Raw genomic sequence first — 21,531 nt, 5'->3', positions numbered from 1 at the left:
ATTATTATTATTATTATTATTATTATTATTATTATTATTATTATTATACACATAACAACACAGCACAAGTGTCTGGAATTCATCTCTGAATATCGAGTCCTTCCCAAGGACCTAGGATATTAGAGGTATTTGCGTAGAATGTGTGCAGTTCCTAGAAGTGCTGCTTTCTGCAGCATGTGGACTGATGTTCTGTCCAAGTTTAGGCTTTCCAGATGTTTTTCAAGATTTCTTGGGATTCCTCCTAGAGCACCGACTACTAGTGGGATTACTGTTGTTCTTTTTTGCCACAATCGTTCAACTTCAATTTGTAGGTCCTTGTATTTTGTGATCTTTTCCAGCTCTTTGTCCTCTACCCTGCTGTCAACTGGCACAGCAACATCTATGATCCAAACATGTTTTTTCTCTATCACTGTTATGTCTGGGGTGTTGTGTGCCAGGTGTCTGTCTGTTTTTTTTTTATTATTATTTTTATTATTTTTATTATTATTATTATTATTATTATTATTATTATTATTATTATTATTAATTGGGTTTATAAACCGCCCTCCCCCGAAGGGCTCAGGGCGGTGGACAACATAAGTAGAGCACAATATCAGATTAAATACAATAAATATAGATTAAAACGGCTCTAGTAAAAATAAACCCTACCCTATTTAAAATGCAGCATAAATTAACTCAGGATGGCGCCTGCTATCAATTCCCACTAAACCCCAGAGGGGAAGGAGTGGCAGGATCTCCATGATGTTATAAAGGAGAAAGGAAGAAGGAGAGGGGGCCCCTATCAACAGCTAGTCTCTCCAAAGGCCTGGTGGAACAGCTCAGTCTTGCAGGCCCTGCGGAGCTCAGCAAGATCCCGCAGGGCCTGGACAGTTGGTGGAAGAGCGTTCCACCAGGCGGGGGCCAGAGCTGTAAAGGCTCTGGCCCAGGTGGAGGCCAGCCGTATCATCGAGGGGCCAGGGATCACCAGTAGATTGGCCTCTGCTGAGCGCAGAGACCAATTTGGGACATATGGTACCCAAATAGATGTTGGGTTTAAGTAACACGTTCAGGTGCACAAGCGTTGAATGTCACATGAGAATTACTCAAGGCATGTATAAAAAAACAGTTGTACCCTGTGCATAGATTGTACGTACATTCGCTGTAACTTGTGAATAGGGCTCCTGAGGTTATACTGTCGTAGATTCTTTGCTGTTGTAGGCTGCCTTGAAGATTGATTGAAAGGGAGAATATAGATCTTCCCCCGAAAAGAATAAATTAGTAATCAAGGAGGCATTCTTCTTTTCCTTCCAGTACTGTTGTAGATTCTTAACCATCGAAGATCAATTTATAGGCAGGATATAAATCTTTTCAATTAAAGAATAAATCAGTCATCACCTACTGATAGATTATGCTTATCTCATATTTTGTTAGTAGGGGAATTATTTTTTCCACAGACTGTTCTTTGGGCACTACAGATAAGTCACAACTATTTACAGTGTTGTATATTGAAAATTAAGAAGCCGCGTGGTGTAGTGGTTAAGTGCTTGCACTGTCACTCACACGGTCAGGAGTTCGAGCCCCCTGTGGGTCAGATATCCTGGCAGCTGGCTCGTGGTCAACTCAGCCATCCTAGCTCATAGCTAGGGGGTAAAGAATAGCAGGGGACAGCAATGGCAAACTATCCCACAAAAGCCGCTTGCCTATAAATCACAGCTTGCAGTGGTACCCCAGGGTTGGATACGACTGAAGGGGAAACTTTACTTTTACTTTATATTAAAAATTAGGTATCTGGCTTGGCAGAATAAATTCTGCTCTATAGTCACTGACTGTTTTTTAGCAAAACTTCTTTTAAGAGAGAGGCCGTGTTCAGATGTCCCCAATCACAAATTGTTCATGATGCAAAGCCTCAAATCCTCAGGCTTGTATGCTTTCTGTGACCTCTTTCTCCCCCCCCCCCCCCCCCCCCCCCCCCCCCTTTCCCCCCTTTTCCCCCCCCCCCCCCCCCCCCCCCCCCGGTTTCATTGTGCATCAGAGATTTCCTGATTTCTTTTTGAATGAACTCTGAATCCAGCTGGTGTTACAAATAAAGATTGGTATCTTTATCAATACCTGGAATGCTGAACCAGGATCACAGTATGGCTAAGAATCCTAGTTAGTGGTATAGAAACAAGCCGTAGTTCACTAAGGCACCTGCATTTGAACATCACAGCAAATTGTGTTTATTTGAAGATTTCCTTGAGCAGGAAGTTATTCCAAGAGGAAGAAGAAGGGAAGCACTTCAAGCCCAGTAATTTGTAGGTAGTTCTTGTCACAAACCATTTGTGGTTTGTTTGTAATACCTGAATGTAACCCAAGAGAACAAATTTTGAAAGGTAACTTTATGGATTCAAGCTGTGGTGTGACTCTTATTCTGTTTTTAAATGTATTTTAAAAGCAATCATCTGACACTGATAGTGAAGTGAACATTAGACTTCTTGGCTTGCTTTCATCTGGAAGTAATACAGACCTAACATCTGAATCGAGCATTGGAGAGACTTCTTCGGTTGCAACAGGTAAATGCATCTTGGATAATTAATTTTGCACATAGTCGTTTTATTTTGGAAATATGATATTGTTTTGGGAGATTAACATTGCGATCCTAAGAAAACTTTCATGGGTGTAAGTCCTGTCAAGTAGACATGAATAGAGTTCTGAGGAGACATGCTTAGGGCTCTTCTAAGTCCGTTGTTTTCAGTGCACTTGGAATCATATAACACTGTTTAGGATTGCACTGTAACAGTATTGTTCCAGCCTATACCCATTAATTAAAGTTGGGCTTTTTTTCACATCAAGTCACAGCTGACTTATGATGACCCTGTGGGTTTTCAAGGCTTCAGAGATGCCATTGCCTGCCTCTGAATCGTGACCCTGGACTTCTGTGATGATCTCCTGTCCAAATACTTACCAGGGCTTAGTTTCCTAGATCTGACTAGACTGGGCGTGTCTGAGCAAAAACAAACAAAGCCTTATCTTGATGACCCTTGTATATAACAATGTAGAAAATGTTGGCATAAAAATTCTTAAAATATTATTGTATTGTTTGCAGCATGTCCTTGTGTGCAAATACAACAGTGACATGTGGGTCAAAGGGCCACGAAATACAGGTTGAGATGTAATTATGGCCCCTTCCGCACATGCACTTTCAGTCCTGGGTGCTGTGTGGTTTCTGGGCTGTGTGGCCGTGTTCTAGCAGCATTCTCTCCTGACGTTTCGCCTGCATCTGTGGCTGGCATCTTCAGAGGAAGGCACAGATGCAGGCGAAACGTCAGGAGAGAATGCTGCTAGAACACGGCCATACAGCCCGGAAACCACACAGCACCCAAGTGATTCCGGCCATGAAAGCCTTCGACAATACACTTTCAGTCCACTTTCACAATTGTTTGCAAGTGGATTTGGCTGTTCCGCACAGTAAAATCCAGCTGCAAAGTGTATTGAAAGTGGATTGAAAGTGCAGTGGCGTAGGAGGTTAAGAGCTCGTGTATCTAATCTGGAGGAACTGGGTTTGATTCCCCGCTCTGCCGCCTGAGCTGTGGAGGCTTATCTGGGGAATTCAGATTAGCCTGTGCACTCCCACACACACCAGCTGGGTGACCTTGGGCTAGTCACAGCTTCTCGGAGCTCTCTCAGCCCCACCTACCTCACAGGGTGTTTGTTGTGAGGGGGGAAGGGCAAGGAGATTGTAAGCCCCTTTGAGTCTCCTACAGGAGAGAAAGGGGGGATATAAATCCAAACTCTTCTTCTCTTCTTCAGTATTCTGCATGTGCAGAAGGGGCCTATGTGAAACTCAAATGTCATCAAGAAAAGTATAAAAAACCCTTCACAATGGCAGTCTCCCTACATTTGCTAAGCCAATTGAGGCTTGTAATGGTGCAGACTCCCAAGTCCGTGTTAAACTTTTTTGAGAAGGTATCAAACTTCTGACTTCTAGCTCAGTACTTTCACACTTGAGTCCCTCTTTGAAATTGTTTTGCAAGAGAATGATGACTTTTTGATTCCCAACAGATTGAAATATTCCCCTATTGGTTGTGGACATTGCTGTTTTTAATGTGCCTCTTCATTTGCCGTATTTGCATTCACATTTTTTGCTTAGATATTGCCCTGTTTGTCCTGTGCAAAGAGCAGACATTTTATTGGAGGACGGGCAGGGATTAGTCCAAGATAGTATGGCCGCAGTTACAATACTGCCGAAGGATTATAGGGGACAGAGTTGGCCCTGGGTTTTCTGTAGTGTCTGATCTCTGGGTTTCTGTTGCTATTCATTGGCCCATTGTTTATAAGAAGCTGTTTTAGTGAGGTGGGGCTATATGTATCAATAAGAAAAGGCCAAATAAGCCTGCAAGAGGGAGAGATGTTCAGGATTGGCTATGCATCTTTGTTGGTGCATCGGGTTAATGTGAGCTTGGAGCAAGTGTTCTGTTATTAACTCTTTTGCGCTTGTCTTAGAATGCGCTAATTCTTGGGCCTGTGTAACACAAAACCAGACAGGGGGGAGGAAAGGATTCCCCTTTCACAAGTTCCAAGTCCTGGGAGTTGTTACCTCAAGAATTATTCCTCACTTCCTTTTAAGGACCTCTCTCAAAATCAGCACCAGAGCCCATATTGCCTTACAGCTCCACAACAAAAGATTTCATTTAAAATAAACCATAACGTCAAATATTTCTTTGGTAGGGTTGAGGAACACAAACGAAAAAAGAACAGAAGTACGTATTGTCATTCAGACTGGTAGTTAGGCTCTCAGATGGTCCTATGACCGACAGTGAGGTGTTTGGGTCCCTGCCTAGAATCCCCGTATCTACTGGTTTACACCAAGAAGGGTCACATCTCTCTCCTCAGGAAGCTGATATTCCACTTCGAATTGACCAGTCTCCCTCAGGCGCTTCCCTGAAGCTGAAATCTAGGGGCTTTCCCCTTGGGAAGAGTTAACAAGCCCCAAAGACACGTTCCTAGGGTCACCCTAATTTTATATATTCAGTAGCCCTGACAAGTTTTTGGGCTCAGACCCCTTTTCTGGACTCTCCAACTCTCCCCAGAGAGGAAAAAAAACCTCCACAGCACTCCATCTGCCTCTTTTTCTCCCCTCAGGCAATTTTCCCCCAGCCAATCAAGACTGGGGAAGGACTTCACCATTTCAGTGCAATCTCTCCCTGGAAACCGCTTTCCAAATATGGGCATTTGTCATAGTCACGGTCTGGGGGAACCAGCTGCTGGGAGGGGTAAACTTTGAAGGAACATTTTCTGGTATATGCTTTCATCCGGAGGTGGGGATTACTAGATGTCATGTAGTGGTACCTGAAAATGAGTGTCATTTTTTAATAAACAGGCTGACAGTTTGCATTATTAAAAGGGTTTGGTCAGATTAGGTTAGGATTGAAAATGCTAGATGAGAAAGGATGTATGAAAACTGTTGTCTCTAATGCAAGTTCAAGCGAAGTTCTCTGCATACTGCTTGACATAATGCGTGATCTCCCTTTTTTATATATTTTGAATGGGTTACTTAAAGAACGTCCCTTCCTAAAAACTGGTTTTGTGCAAGGTAATCTACAAGCTTCAAGATAGCAGTACTGCTAATGGTTGATGAATAGAACCAAATAAACACCCATGTCTGTAACACTTAGGCATTATGTGATGATTGGGGGGGGGGGGGGGGTAGAGGTTTATCTGGAGATATTGACTGTTGAATGACTGTTCTCCAAGCCAGTAGGCTGACCCCCCAACCCCAACACACACACCACACAATTTGTTGCAGTAAGCAAACATTGTTTGGGAAACCTATTAATTTTGTAGGTTGTTATGACATGTCTTAAATTGTATGTTGTGTTGGATTTAATGCTGACTGTCTAATATGCCCCGCATAATCCCAAACAAATAAAATGAAAGCTACTACGTTAACACAACGACTACAAATAGAACACAAGGATTATTGCAAATTGGGCTGAATGTGAAGTTAGCAATAGAGTGCTTTTGAGACTCGGCCTGTACATGAAAAAGGCAAAACTGATGAGTGAAAGGATTACCTGAGGTTCATGTATGTTTTTCAGTGACTCACATGTACACAATAGCCATTCACAGCAGCTCTTGAGTTTCCTTCTGGGCTTTTAGAAGCCATATGCTAGAAAGTGTTTTCACAGCAAGTGCTATCAGGTGCTTTGTTGGGAGTCAGAAAAGGCGAAGGGGTATGGGAGTTTGCTCAGCTTTTTTTGCGTTTTAAGATTTTGAAACTTAGTGATCATGATTTTAATGTATGTTCTAAGCTGCATCGGTGGGAAAGGGGCATGGAATTTTTAAATAAATTATAGAAGTAAATAATGTATATGATTGAACTGCTGCCATTAATATTTTATTGTGTTATATGAAACAACTCATCAAATGAACTCATATGTATGTACATTTCAAATCAACTCATATGTATGTACATTTCCATTAACCAGGGTCTTTCTATAGGAAATATGAATATCATGTAATATTTAATATTACATCACAAAATGGCAGTCTTCAGAATTTTATTTGACCATTTGGGTTACATTTACAAGTGTAAACCTAAGTAGAGTCTGTGTTCAATTGTGTATTGTAATTCTGCATAGGATTGCACCATTAGCTAGGGCATTGATTGTATTTCATTTTTGTGAACGGGTCTTAGTTATAACTTTCAGTTTCTGCAGTTAGGTCTTCAATAAGCTGTTCAAGCTGGATTAGATATCATGAACATTGTAAAAACTCTGAAAGCTTCCTTTGAATGATGCGGCACAGGCCTAATATAACCAGATCCGGCCCTTTTTAAAAGCGTTTTGGGAAAGAAGTTGCCACAGGAATCATATCCCAAATGCATTTTATTTCCCTGAAGCCGGGTTGAATTAAGGTCACTAAATTAGCAACTTTTCCCCTTTAACCTGGGTTTCAAATTCTTCCTGCTTACCTGTGCGAATTACAGCAAGCAGGAAGCATTATATGCCTGCTGCCTCCTGTCCACCATTAGAGTGGATTCTCTAACAGGTGGCTGTCATGTTGTGCCAGTAGGTGGGTGGGGGGGATTCTCAGCTTCACGGTTCGCACTGGAAACACAGTGTTTCCTGTCCGAGCCATACTGCTTCCTGCCACTAGGATCCCAGCAGTCCCGGCTGGCCCCTACACCTGCCATGCAAACTGTGGCATAGGCAACATGGGTTCATGTAACCCGTTCCAGTTGCCTGTGCAGAATCAGCTTTTGTTCATATGTCCATAGCTTTCTTCTCGAGTTCTTATTGCTGTCATATTTTAAAACTGCCTTTCCAGCCATAATGACTATTATTTTATTTGTGTTTTAGAAACTTTGAAATTGTGATAGCAACTCTTAGGCTACACAGAAATATACTGGGACTAGCAGCAAAACCCATTGCAGGGGAGATGCAGTGGACCATACAAAGGGTCGAAGAGAAAGCATCTTCCGTGCAATGGTCTTTACTGGGGTTGGAGGGGTGCCCACTCAACCCTTCTTCTGGCGTGCTGGAGTCACAGCTCCAGGGTGGGTAGGAAGGTGAGGATACGGGGAGAATGGAGAGGAGTGGCTTTAGTGGGGGGAGGGTGTCAAGGTGAGTGTTGGGTTGGAGGGAGGGTTGAAAGGTGTGGCTAGGAGTGGGGGAGTGTGGCTAGGGGTGGGGGAAGTGGGAAGGGGTGGCTAGGAGTGGGACAGGAGAGGATGGGGGAGCATTTTGCCAGGCCTCTTTGGCCCGGTGTGGCTGGGGAGGGCAGGAAGTGTTGGGGGGAGGCTTTTGTGGGCTGGTGGCAATGGCTGATTGGAGTGCAGGATGCTTTGGTCCCTGTATGTGCTGCATTCTAATTGGTTAAGGGTTTATCGATGGACATTCGACCCCTTAGCCAATTAATATTATATAGATATATAGCTAGCATCTACAACTTATACAGTTAAAATTCCTGGAGGTGTGAAACATGGTAATTTCAGTTGCTTCTTTTTGTCATTTCCTTCCTGCATAAAAGAGGATATTTATTGACACTTTCAAAGCCGCACGCTTTCTTTTTGGCTTAACATTTTTGCTTCACTAATTAAACATCTTCCAAGTTGCTTCATATGTATGCATTCTTCCTAGCTTGGTCCAGTTGTTCTGATGATCATTATTTTGTCCAGGAACAAGCTTAACTTGCATAGAATGGCAAATCTATTTAAGCACTTCATAATTGTTTTCATCTTTAAAAGATTACACTAGGATTTCGCCTTTGCATCCTCACAGACTCTGGTGAGAAATGAAAGCTTTGGTAGAGACATAATCTCTTGATATACTCATATTCTTTTTTTCTTTCCTTTTTTTGAACCAGCTCTAATTTGTGGCTGCGTGGCTGTGTGTGTTCCATTCTTTAGATCCTAATTTCTTGTCCTATCATCCTGTGGATAATACCTTTAGTTGTATAAGAAGATTAGTGAATGTGATTTAAAAACAAAACAAAAAAACAACAACCCTGGTCCCAAACACTTAGGATCGGATGTGACACTTGCACAGGTGGAAGGAGTCTGTTCAGTGGGATCTTCATTATTTCTGTCTCAATACATTTTGCTTCTGTTTTCTGTACCAGGATAACAGCAGTCTCAGTTATTGGTTTCTTTTTATTGTATATTTATAAACTCAGCGTAGGCTGTGCTTTTATTTGTCCCACAGAAATGTCTGACTGTTCTGGGTCAGTGGACGGGAGCTCATATTTACGGAAGAAGAAGCCAGGGGATTTGAGAATGTCAATGCCCATGACCCTGGCTTTCTGCTATATGGCATTGATATGGTTGAGGGAATCGATTACGTTAGCCGATCTCTTAAGGTAAGGACAATATTTAGTGAAGCGCTTTAAAGACTATCTTAATTTCTTAAAGACTGTCTTAATTTACAGCTTTTAGTATTTCACTGAATTTCACATGTAATTGGCTGCTTAGGTTGTTGTTGTTTTTGATACATTAAGATTTTCCATACTCCATTTTATTTCTCTCCCCTTACACCCCCTGACTGATGCTCTGATCATCGAGTGAAAACTTACTTGTGGTCCCTGGCCCGAGGGAAGTCTGGCTGGCCTCAACTAGGGCTTTCTTGGCCCTGACACCAGCCTGGTAGAATGCTCTGTCTAACAATTTAATGCAGTTCCCCAGGGCTTGTAAGACAGAGCTGTTCCACCAGGTGTATGGTTGAGACAGCAATGGTTACCATCTCTGGCCCCTCCCCCACACTTTTCCTTCCTCCTTTTCTATTGATTTTTAGTAAGCTTAGGTGGAGTTTAGATGTTTTATCACCATTGGATTCGTGGAAATCATGTGTAGTTTTAACTTTTACATTTATAATCTTATTATGTTTATTGTGTGATTTTTATGATGTATATACTTTTGTTGGAAACCACCCCAAGTCCAAAAAGGGGAGGGGCGGTATGGAAATTTAATAAATAAATAAATAAATTTAAAAATTGGAATCACTATATGGTCCTTTAAGTAGGATGATCCCAAACTGTTTAGGGCTTTGAAGGTCAAAACCAGCACTTTGAATTGGGCCCAGAAATAAATTAGAAGCCAGAGTAAGTAGGCCAAGACTGGAGTGATATGGTCCGTATGGCCCACTCCCAGTAAATACTCTTCTAAGACAACTCAGAAAGGTATATCTCTGCTTTGGATGGGCTCTGTCTGTCTGTCAATCACTTACTTTGCTGTTTAGGCTGTTTAAAACTTGCCATGTACATTCAGTTAAATTACTCCCATGCCTATTGATTTACTTTTCCTTCTTCCATTCAGGCTGGTAGTGAATGGTCACATTCCTTACTTGAATGCACATAAAGATTTCCCAGAGGAGATGAAGGTTTATGGGACTGACTTGAAGATTTTCCATGCAAGGGTGGTGCATTTAACTTTTATCATGTTCAAGTGTTTATCCACCATATGCGCCATAGTTTCCCTGATTCAGGTAGATTGAATATTGGTGATCAATTTTTTCCATTTTTTGCTGTAATCGTAATTAAACTCCGGCGTCTCTCCCCCCACCCCTTTTTATTTTAGGATTTTAAATATTGGTTTGGCACAGTCATTTTTGTCATTGTGTATCCAAGAAGAATTCTCAAACACAGAGAATAGGTTTCAGTTACAGAAAAATAAGCGAGAGATGGTTTTTTTAAGTTGTTGTAGGCACCAGGCTGTGTGGCTGTATTCTGGTAGATCTTGTTCCTAACTTCTACGCCTTCATCTGTGGCTGGCATCTTCAGAGTGTGTATCAAAAGAAGGAAGTGTGGCGACATACTTTGTACAGTGTATGGCACTTCTCTCTGTGAGTCCGGTCGTGAAAGCCTTCGACAATACAGAGAGATGGATTATTAGTCTGTGTATTGAAGGCTTTGATTTGTAAAGGGCTCACTGACCTATGGGTCCACAAATGATTTTTCATGCCATTTGTTACTGCTGCCTCCCCAGAGTTCTCCCAGCTCTTAGTCTGCTGCAGTTACATCTTTGTTTTCTTATATTACTGCAATGTTACCTTACTATAAATTATAGAAGTAGAGGTTCAGTATATAGGTGCTGGTTAGAATAAGATTGTGTTAAAGCGTTTCTTGAAATAACATTCATGATCTGATTAAGTGAAATGTGCAAAGCTCTTTAAAATCACACATTGTTACAAAATTCTCTTGATAATCATACAGTGCTCAAGTTATTACCGTATGTTTAATGTATCCTGTATTTCATACATATAAATTATTTCCCAGCATAAACTGGAGACCTGTGAAGGATCGTTCATGGGCTATGTGGGGTCTAAACACTTGGAATTCCCAACTCACAGCATTCTGACTCAGCAGTTCTCAAACCGTAGCAACCTAGGGATCTATGTTTGGACTTTTGATTTTTTGCATGGCCTCCAGACCTCCCCACTGTCACCTACTATGCACCAGAAAACCCCCTTTCAAAGTATTCAAAAAAGTGTGTGTCCTATAATGAGCTCCATGCTCTAGTATTCTCAGAACAAGATAGTCAGAACTGTATTGGCCATAGTTTTACAACATGTTGAACAAAAGTGTATGTATTGACTGCACATGGCCTATAAGCTCAGTTATATTGTAGCTGATTCTATAGGGTTGCAGCTCAAAATGCTCCAGCCCAAGTTCTGATGATCTCATCCCTTAATTGGAAGGAACGTTGTACTGGAGACAGCCAGAAACGTCCTTACTGGTTGGCAGCTTCTTGCCAGGGATGAGAAATGGGCCTTGAAAAAAATGCAGAGCTGCTCATTAAAATAGGGAAAAAACCAGGCGGTGTGAATAGCTGAAGTTCTGCACGAGGTATTCAGTGTCATGTTTCTGTCTCTTTGGTGAAATCGCTGGAGCTGGAAAACAAGTGATAACCAGTTATATCCTTTGTAGTTCTGAAATAACAGCGATGATTGTATTATATGACTATACCTCCTTGGTGTACTGTTGAAATTAGAACTTCTAAGGGCTGAGGCTCTGGGCACAGACTCGGAAACTCTCCATCTCCAGTTCCAAAAAAGGTGATGTTAAAGACTGCAGCAACACTTGGACAAAAATTCCTCATGCCAGTAAAGTGATGCTCAAAATCTTACAATGATTGTGACCACATATAGAATGAGAGAAATGCCAGATGTTCAAACTGGACTCAGAAAAGGAACAGGCGCTGAGATTATATTGCAAATTTACATTGGTTACTGGAGCATACAAGAACATTTCAGAAGAAGACCAGCTTGTGTTTCATAGTTTTTGACTGTGTACAGGAAAGTTTTTGACTGTATAGATCAGGAAAAGCTATAATTGGTTTTAAAGGAAATGGGCATGCCACAGCATCTGATCGTTTTTATGCACAACTAGTACTCCTAATTGAAGGCTATTGTGTTTGCAGAATATAGAGAAGCAGAAGATAGTTTCAAGATTGCCAAAGGTTTCAGCATCCCTTTATCTCACTATCTCTTCAGTCTATATGCAGAACATACTGTAAAGAAAGCTGGATTAGATTTAGTTGACGCTGGAGTGAAAATTGGTTGAAGGAGCATTAACAATTTGAGATACTCAGAAGACACAGAAAATAGCGAGGCCTTGAATCAACTCCTGATGAAGCTTAAAGCAGAAAGTGCCAAAACTGGATTACAGCTAAATATTAAGAAAACAAAAATAATTACTACTGAGGAATTACACAACTTTTAGGCGGACCGTGAAGAAACAGAAATTGTTCAAGATTTTCTTTTTCTTGACTCCATCATAACCAAAAGGGAGACTGAAGCCCAGAAACAGTGGCTTGGTACGAACGGGTTGGGGTGAGGGGCATGACGCCCCAAATGGAGCTGTGGCAGAGGTGTGGCTGGGCTGTGGAGGGGCGTGATGGTGGCGTTCCAGGGTTGGGGGGTGGCGCTGCAGCAGGGACGCAGGGCGTGTGTGTTCCCTGGGCGCAGTTTCCCCTTTCTCTGCCCCTGCCCAGAAATCAGGAGGAGATTGAGACTGGGAAGGGCAGACGTGAAGGAGCTAGAAAAGATTCTTAAGTGTAAGGATGTGTTGCTGATGACTGAGATCAAGATGTTCCTGAAATAATATTCCCCTTTATTATGTATGGCTATAAAAGCTGGACAATGAAGAAAGCTGACAGGAAGAAATACATCTCTTTAAAATGTGGTGTTGGGGGAGAGTTTTATGGATACTGTGGATCTCCAAAAAGACAAATTAGTGGGCTCTAGATCAAATCAAGGCTGAACTTTTCCTGGAAGTTAAAATGATTAAACTTAGGCTATTGTATTTTGGTCACATTGTGAGAAGACAGGAGTCAATGGAAAACATGGTACTGCTTGGGAAAGTGGGAAGCAGCAGAAAGAGACGAAGACAAACATGGGGATGGGCTGGATTCAATCAAGGAAGCCATGCACCCTTCTGTTTACAAGACCTCCAGCCAGGCTGTGAATGATAGAATATTTTGGAGGTTCAGTAATTCAAGGGTTCACCATTAGTCCAAGGTATGAAATGACAGCATTTAGCTGACAGCCAAGGGCTGTGCTATTGGGATCCTGACAAGTAATCTGTGCACTCATTGGCTAGTGCGCCATAGGTGATCCTAGAGGTTAGGTGACTGTTGGAATGGTGGGTCTATCAACATGTTTTTCCCTAAAGAAGCACAGAAATCTAGCCAAAACCTGTTTTGGCCCTAGACAAAACTGGAACAGAAAGGGAAAATTGTGTGCATTCTAGCTACTGCAACTATCACACTATTTTCACCTATGAGCCATTGTTGTCTATGAAATACATAATGTTTTTCTGTTTTTGTTGTTTATGATCACATTAGCTTTTACAGATTTATGTAGTAGTCACAGCACAGTTAAGTGAAGTAATAAGGAAAGGAAAGAAACGAGTCTGTACAACTTGGGCAACAGTGGATCTCTTATGCGACAATACTTTCTGTTTTCTGAATTTGGCTTTTGAAACCCATGGTCAATTTCCACTTCAGTGCACTGGGAGAGCACTTGGTGTGTTAAATGGGATTGCAGCATGGCTCCCAGATTAGCATCTTGAAATGAAACTGGCCAGAGCTTTCTTATTTGCGGAGGTGTGTACCTCAGAAAATGTGTAACCCCCCCCCCCAATCCCTTGCAGTCCATTCTTCTAACTCAAAAGTCCTGCCCCTTCCATATCTTATTATTGTCTGCACCAAGTCATATATTGTCAAGTTCTGGAGACACCACAGCTGCCACTCAAGAGTCATTGGCCAAAAGAACCAGAGGAACTTCTTGCTGTGGCTTCTGATTCCATGCCTTTTGACCACAAGCCAGAAAAAAATTGCATTAATTAGCAACATTGCTCAGCATTTAGCTGGGAATTAGCCGCCTACACATTCTGCCTGAAGAAAATTACTGTGTGTCCTTGGAAGATTGTCTACTCTTCCCTCAACAGAAATTGGTATAATGAAGGTATTGCCTTTTTGTTTGTTCAGTTCACTTTTGGAATGTTGTTTTTTTTAATGTTCTATTTATTTGTTTCAGTTACACCCCACCTTTCTTCCCAGTGGGGACCACAGTGGCTTACCTTGATCTCCTCCATTTTCCCCCTCAAAATAACCCTTGAGGAAAGTGGATGGTGCCACACCCTCAGGGTGGTGGGATTACCTAGCAGGTTTAGTAGAAGTGTGAAAGTATTCAGTCAGTTGGACTGCTAGCTGCATTGGTGCAATCGCATTTACTGTTCGGATTTGTTACACACTCCTTACACACTCCTCTCCGGCTTTTTTTGTGTGTTTGATGAAGGCCTAAGACCCCAACCATGACCAAGTCATGATTCACACCTAGGACTCCCAGATTCCACTCCAGCATTCTAATCACCACAACACATTTTAGTTGCTGACTGTCGAAGTCCTACAGATCCCTTTGTATTTTTGTTGGATGAAAAAATTATGTCAGTGTCCTTGAACCTAAAATAATTATGCTTAGTTGTTGCACTGTGTGATAATTGTCTGCAACTCAGGTTCACTTATAGCCTTCTAATATGCCAAAGGATTATGTTAGCTTTAGTGATGATTTATTACATCACCTAAACAATACTAGATTTCTGCTTATATTTAATATAGTTCCTTTTGGAAAAAATACATTCGAAGGAGAATATTTTGTTATCTGTTCTGTGTAAATTTGGCGCAGTGTCATGGGTATCAGCACCATAGGTTTTTAAAAGTCTATACTTGGCTTTTAAATTAAAAAAATGATTTAATATTGTCTGTAAATCAGATTCTGTATGGCATATGCATCTCAAGGTTTCTGGCTAATATTGTCTCTCAGAGATGAATTCTCCGTATCTAGTTTTTCTGCATAAACTGCTTTACTGTGAAAGATTGTAAAAAGTGTTTGCTATGTTTTCCTGCTGTTGTTTGGGCCATGGAGAAATTGGGACAGCTTGTTCATGTGCTGTCATCTCTTCACTGTGCCTCACCCTTTTTGATTATAAGTTGTTCCTCAGTAGTATTCGGCTTGGCCACCCCGCGAACAAAAAGACAAGCTTCCTTTTGCTTTGAGAAGAATTCTCGCCTGAAGACTGACATTTAATATGGGAGTACAGAACTTAGGGTAGATCCACTTGCACAGTCATTTTTATTCCAGTGAAATAAAATCCACAGGACTCTGAAATGAACAAAGGGACTGTTCCAAAGCATAGCGACTTCGTAGGCATATTTTGTGTGTAAGGTAGTAATATACCTCCTTTCCCGTTTCTGCTGAGGACAGCTACGAAGTTCTACTTCCAGACAGTTCCAACCAGTCCCCCAAGTCCTCAGAAGGCAGGAAGAGGGATTGGCTGTCGCCTGTGGCAGCAGCAGTGGCGTAGGAGGTTAAGAGCTCCTGTATCTAATCTGGAGGAACCGGGTTTGATTCCCCACTCTGCCGCCTGAGCTGTGGAGAGCCTCCTTGAGGAATGGATTAGCCTGTACACTCCCACTGCCTCGCCAGCTGGGTGACCTTGGGCTAATCACAGCTGGGAGCTCTCTGGCCCCACCTACCTCACAGGGTGTTTGTTGTGAGGGGAAGAGGGCAAGCCCCTTTGAGTCTCCTACAGAAGGAGAGAAAGGGGGAATATAAATCCAAACTCCTCCTCCTCCTTCTCCTTCTTGCCTCTTTAGCTTCTGCTGCCTGTGCCCCACCAGTACCTGTGCCTGAGGAGATTTTTTCACCTCTTCTCCTGGATTTACAGGCAGCTTTCCAAACTGTACCTTGTTTTCTGTTCTGACTTTATCCCCATGCCAGCAAGGACGCCCAGGCTTACAAGCAGGTCTTTACTTGTGAATCTGCTGATATTCTGGTTCTGGCCTTTGGGTTTCTGAACTAATAATCTCACGTGTCCGCTGCCAGATTGTCTGCTTGCAAGACATAAGTGCCTACCACTTCCGTGGTTGGGCTGCTGCTCTGTCCGTGGTCTGTTGCTCAACGTATCCCGTCATCTTCTCCACCTTCTCCAAGCACGATCCCATTCCTGCTTTCCAGGCCTCAATCTAGAGGAGGTGTCTCCCAATTGCCATCCACAGCATCCACCAGCTCAAAATCAGATTGGCAGAAGTGAGGTTTTCTTCCTGTAGTGGATTCATTCCGCAACCCAGTTTCGTATCAATTACCGCCTTGTACCGGGGACAGAAATGGCTGGGTGAGGCTGTTGTGTGGTGCCTGGTGTGAATCAGAAAACAGGATGTTCTGGATCCAGGTCTTTTTTTTTAAAAAAAAAGAATAATGGTTACTCTCTTTCTGATAGGCTACACCTTGCTTTCATTTAATTGGAAGAGTAATCACTTTTTCAAGGCTGTTATGAATTTAGCTGTATTAGATACACAAGACAAAACACCTGAGTTCTCAATCCCACCTTTACCCCCACCTTTTCATCCTATAAATAGCTTCCTTGGCTTCCCAGGTAATATTTGGGGGCACTTAAACATCTTCTGTCTCATTTTTTTTAAAATTACCAGAGATAATGGCATTAGCAGGTGCACATGCAGCGTTTTATTTTATCTCCTGGAAGCGGCTCCAGAAATGACAATAAGCCGGGGTGAGGCTCTTTAAAAAGAGCTGAGGAGGAAGTTCATTTCTGACATTTATTATAATCAGGTCTATCATAAGAATCTGCTGTTGTGTAACAGAAACTCTGACTTGTCCTTACTGGACGAAACTTTGCTTAATAGAGAGAGAGGGAAAAAAAATAGGTCTGCTGAAATGTTGGTCAAATGGACACGAAATTTATATTCTGGCATTGTGGGGGTTTTTTGTCTCTTTTTAAAAATGTTATGGGCAAGTGATGTTGACTTTGGAGTGTCTTTTTTTAAATTATGGCTTTCTGGGCTGCCCTATGTTCATGTGTCCAGTTTCATGTTCGTCTGGATCTGTCACACCGTACTCTTTATGTTCAGAGGTTGGTTCTGTCTTCCAAGAAATATTATTCATGTTTTAGTAATAATGTATGAGCTTCATCTTGCTCGACTGCATCAATGCTCTGCATAATGATGCACTATGATCTGGAGGAAACTTTGTGTAAGAGAGGGGGTGTGTGTGTGTGTGTGTGTGTGTGTGAGAGAGAGAGAGAGAGAGAGAGAGAGAGAGAGAGAGAGAGAGAGATCATGCTGCATGGGAATTTGCAGTAGCACTGGTATCTTCCAATTAGATGATTTTCTATGTTCATGTCATATGCTAATCTGGGTGTAACAATGACTTCCAAATAAAAGCTTGCAGCTGGGTTGGGAGTGGGGAAAGAACAGCTTTAACCACTGGAATTGCACCAAGCTGTTGGCTTAAGATCAAAACCCCGAGAGAATCTTTGCTTCCCTAGCCAGACCCAGGCATCTCTTCCCAAGGGAGCTTTAGTTCCACGGCTATTTGCAAGTCTCAGCTTTTTTGCTATATGGAGTATCTGGCAAGATTTCTGTTGTCATTCTCTTATCTCCGTTTTTGGGTGTTACAGGCTTCATGAAGTGTTTATTCCTTGGAGCGACTTAGGATGTTAAGTAGCTCTCTGCATCAGAATAGGCCAGTTTCACCTACATATTACAGTCCTGCCATTTGTTGTCTTTTATTAATCCCCAGGCACACCCCTCCATTGTTACCTCACTAGGTGCTAAACCTTCGCCAAAGGTTTAGCGATAGATAGAACCTTGAGCCTCCCTCTCATCATGGTTTAAGAGTTCCCTGCAATCCTCACCTCCTCTAGCCAACTCTCTGCTAGTATTTTTTGAGAAGCTAAAAGAGGAGGGCACATGTGCCGAATCCTGTGAGCAGAAGGCAATAAGTGGAGGTGAATTCTCTTGATATTCTCCTGTTCCCTATTTCCTCAAGAAGCCGGTGCTGCTGGTTGAGAGAACCTTCTGTATAAAATGACGAAAAGTGCAGGAGAATAAGTGGGGAAAAGAAAGGGGGGCAAAAACATCCCTCCTCCCTGTTACATAAATGGAAAGCTTGCACCTCCCACCAAATGCATTAGGTAAGGGGGGGGGGGGGGGGGGTTCTTAGAGATCCAACCCCGCCCCTTGTATGAAGCTCTGCCCCCGTTTGTGATTTATTTTGTATTTTTAAGTGTTTTTTGGTTTTTGGCCTGCAGGGGGAGCAGCTTTTTAGGCTAGCAGCACCAAACTTTCAGGATATCTTTGGGGGGACTCTCCTGATGATACCACCCAGGTTTGGTGAGGTTTGGTTTAGGGGGTTCAAAGTTATGGACTCCCAAAGAGGGTTCCCTCATCCCCCATTGTTTCCAATGGGATCTAATAGGAGATGGGGGCTACACCTTTGAGGGTCCATAACTTTGGACCCCCAGACTCCTACGTCACCAATCCTAGATTGGTATCATCAGGAGAATCTCCTAAAGATACAAGCCCACATTTTGGTGCTGCTAGCACTGCTAATTCACCCCTGACAGCAGGCACCCCCCCCCCCCAATTTCCCCAAGACTCTCTTTTAAAATCCACCCCCCCTTCAGCATGGATTGAAAGGGAGAATCTGAGGTCCCCAGTTTCAACATTGAAAGTGATGCTGTTTCAGGGTGGGGGATAATCCATCCTAAAACAGCATCACTTTCAATGTTGTTTTAACTGGGGACCCCAGATTCTCCCTTAGTGGATTTAAAAGGAGAATCTGGGGTGGGTGGGTGAAACACCATTGAAAGTTATGCTGTTTGGGGGTGGATTCCAGCATCACAGCGGCTGCCCATGGGGGGCCCCACAAAACTCAGATTTTGTACCAGGCTCCATTTTCCCAAGCTACACCCCTGCCCAGTCGGGGGGGGGGGGCGGCTGGGGAGTCTGCCATCCCTGGCCTTGGAGAGCTGCTTTTATAAGCACTGAAGCTGGGGGCGGGGCTGGGGGAGGTGTGGTCACGCCCCCATTAAAAATCTATACCTACATCACTGCCTCCCATGCTTTCTCCATCAGCAGAAGAAGGAAATGGGGAGATTTTGCCCAGTTTTCTCCTGTTCCCTGCAGCCTCCTATTGCCCTCTTGACTTTTTGTTTTATTACTCCTTAGTCCACAAGCACATTTTTTTGGCAGAGGCAAGTTATTACTAGTAACTGAAGGTTGTAACAACTTGTTTCTAGCGTGTGCATTCTCATAAGAATTTGCAATGCTGCTCAGGGGAGGAAAGGAACTGTAACATACATGTAATAGAGCAGGACACATGAACTCCAAATGCGTAAATGTATACATTGCCAAATAATAGTAATGGAGGTGAGACTGTTCATGTCTGTTCATGTCAATAGACATCTTTTTTTTTCTATTAAGACGGTGTGCATTTTCTCAGCGAGTTACCTAAGTTCAACGGGATTGCAAGTATGGAGTGGGGCAATAGAGGTGTCTTTGACCAAGATGCGCCCGCTCATTTTTTTTGTCCAGTGGTCATTGCTTGCTGACAGGTTTTTTAATCCCTATGGAAGTCTGCAGAACCTGTTTGGCCTGGGACAGTAGCGGGATAGGGAAAAATGTGTGCACACCCTGAGCAACAGTAACTCTATAATGCCATCTTCAACTCTTACTTTAAAAAGCAAACAAACCCAGGCTGTGATAGAGCCATTGTTGCCTGTGGTGCGGACATAATTTCCCCCCTTTTCTGTTGTTGAGTGTGATTAAAGAACAGATTTGGGTAGCAGTCCAAAAACAGTTAGGCCATTGTCTTGATTGTGGGATGAAATACATGGTAGATCTTTCTTGCCACTCTTAATTCTCTGAGGGAAAAAACATTGCTATTCTATGACTCATGATGCATAATTCGTTCTCTTGATGGTGCACCATATTATTGTGTACTTGTTTCTATGACCCTTTATGATAATTAACAGTGCAATGCCAGACAGAGTTGCTCCAGCTTTTACTGGACTTACACCGGGGTAACATTGCATAAGGTTTCATTGACAGTGGTGTAGATAGGAGTTGCCTCTTTAATGTGATTCATTTCCTTCCCTACAAATCTCTTTTCTACAATGCCTTTGGCAAAATTAATTTTTCAAAGGAGCTTAAAATGGAAATATGCCTTTGAATGGGAAGATGTATCTGCCTTTGGAAGTGTTGATATTACCCCCTTACTCTTAAAAGGCAGATTCACCCCTTGGGTCAACATGTGAAATAAACGACTAGAGAGATTGGTTTGTGTGTGTGTGGCACTTTCTGATAAGGCTGATATAAAATCTAATAAGTAGTTGCTTTCAGGTTTGGCAGCTTGTTGAAAAGATAGGCCTTGCATCTACCTCTGTTTATGTCTTGACGCTGAAATGAGGAGTGATACTCTGGGCCAAGTCTATGAAAGTCTTAAAAAGTACTTGCATTCTCAGAGAGTGTGTATCAATATAGATGAGAGACGGAGAGTTAGATGGTGCTAGAAACTAATGAAAGCCAGAATGAGCGATTATCGTCTGAACCTCCAAGCTGCTATATTTGATAGGCTAGTGGGAGAAACAGGTTGAGTTTCACAAGCAGATGTGTATTTGAATCGGGGAAGATTCTTTCAGGGGACCCTGTTTGTGGTGTCATTAGGTCTCCCCTCCCCGCAAGAGTTGCTGCCTACTTATGTTAAAAAGGAAAAAAAAGGATGCAAACACTAGCAGGCTGAAATACAAAGCAAAACAATCAAGGGATAGTTTTAAAAGGAACTTTAATCTCATATGCTGATCTAAAAAATGCCAGTCTACAAGATACTGAGTCACTAGGTCATCTGTATTTCATGTACCAGGTTGGCTGTAAGTTTGGCATCAGGTAGGCATTGGCAATATTGTTGGTTCTTACATAATTAACAACTGACTACACCGACACAGTTGCATCACCAATCTATTAACTTCTTTTGATCTTTTTAATATTGTGTGCTGTTCACACACTTACATGTATGAGAAATGTATCTTAGAGTGGCCTGTTTGTAATTACATTACATCTTCCATGCACATGTTGGGAGCACCAGAGATATCCCTAGAAGGTTAAACCTCTAGGAAATTCTCCCCATTTATAAGCAATAGTATGATTCTTCTGAGTTCCAGAACTCAACTGGTAGATTTTTGTCTCTTCAGCTAATACACATTCTGTAGTTCATGGAGCATGCTCAGTAGTTCATGGAGCATGCTACCCAAAATCATTTTGGGTAGGAAGTACATAGGTTGGTGTGTTTAATTGACAAATTAAAATTTTCCTTTATACTTGGTGACAGGAATTCAATGGTGAACTTTGACATTAGAGGGAATAAGTTGCAGGTCTGTGTAGAATTGTGTTGAGGAAAAACAGTTGGGAAACTCCTAACATCAGTTGGGAAACTCCTAACATCAGATTGTCACGGCCTAGGGTAGACCTTCCTTCTCCACTAAACCTCAGCACGGTAGCGCTGGAATTAGGTTGCTTCAGAGCAGTGCCACTCCCCTGGGGTGGTGGGTTTACCTAGGGCAGTGATGGCAAACCTTTTTGAGACCGAGTGCCCAAATTGCAACCCAAACCCCACTTATTTATCGCAAAGTGCCAACCCCGCAGTTTATGTTTTTATTATTATTATTATTATTATTATTATTATTATTATTATTATTATTATTATTATTATTATTATTTAT

At 42.3% G+C, this 21,531-nt stretch overlaps 1 protein-coding gene across 1 annotated transcript in view; it reads left to right on the top strand.

The window, feature by feature from the left end:
- The first annotated feature begins 2,419 nt into the window (after positions 1–2,419).
- The window catches only part of LOC125437597 (lysine-specific demethylase 3B-like), a 33,102-nt gene continuing 13,990 nt past the window's right edge, over positions 2,420–21,531 (top strand). The window contains exons 1-4 of the mRNA XM_048505334.1: positions 2,420–2,531; positions 8,664–8,817; positions 9,770–9,938; positions 10,729–10,828. Coding sequence (XP_048361291.1) covers positions 8,666–8,817; positions 9,770–9,938; positions 10,729–10,828 — 421 coding nt within the window. The 5' untranslated portion in view covers positions 2,420–2,531; positions 8,664–8,665. The remainder of the gene's footprint in view (positions 2,532–8,663; positions 8,818–9,769; positions 9,939–10,728; positions 10,829–21,531) is intronic.

The sequence above is a fragment of the Sphaerodactylus townsendi genome, linkage group LG01, assembly GCF_021028975.2.
Source record: "Sphaerodactylus townsendi isolate TG3544 linkage group LG01, MPM_Stown_v2.3, whole genome shotgun sequence".
Classification (NCBI taxonomy): Eukaryota; Metazoa; Chordata; class Lepidosauria; order Squamata; family Sphaerodactylidae; genus Sphaerodactylus; species Sphaerodactylus townsendi.
The sequence above is the reverse complement of the archived record's forward strand: the minus strand, read 5'-3'. Positions and strand labels throughout refer to the sequence as shown.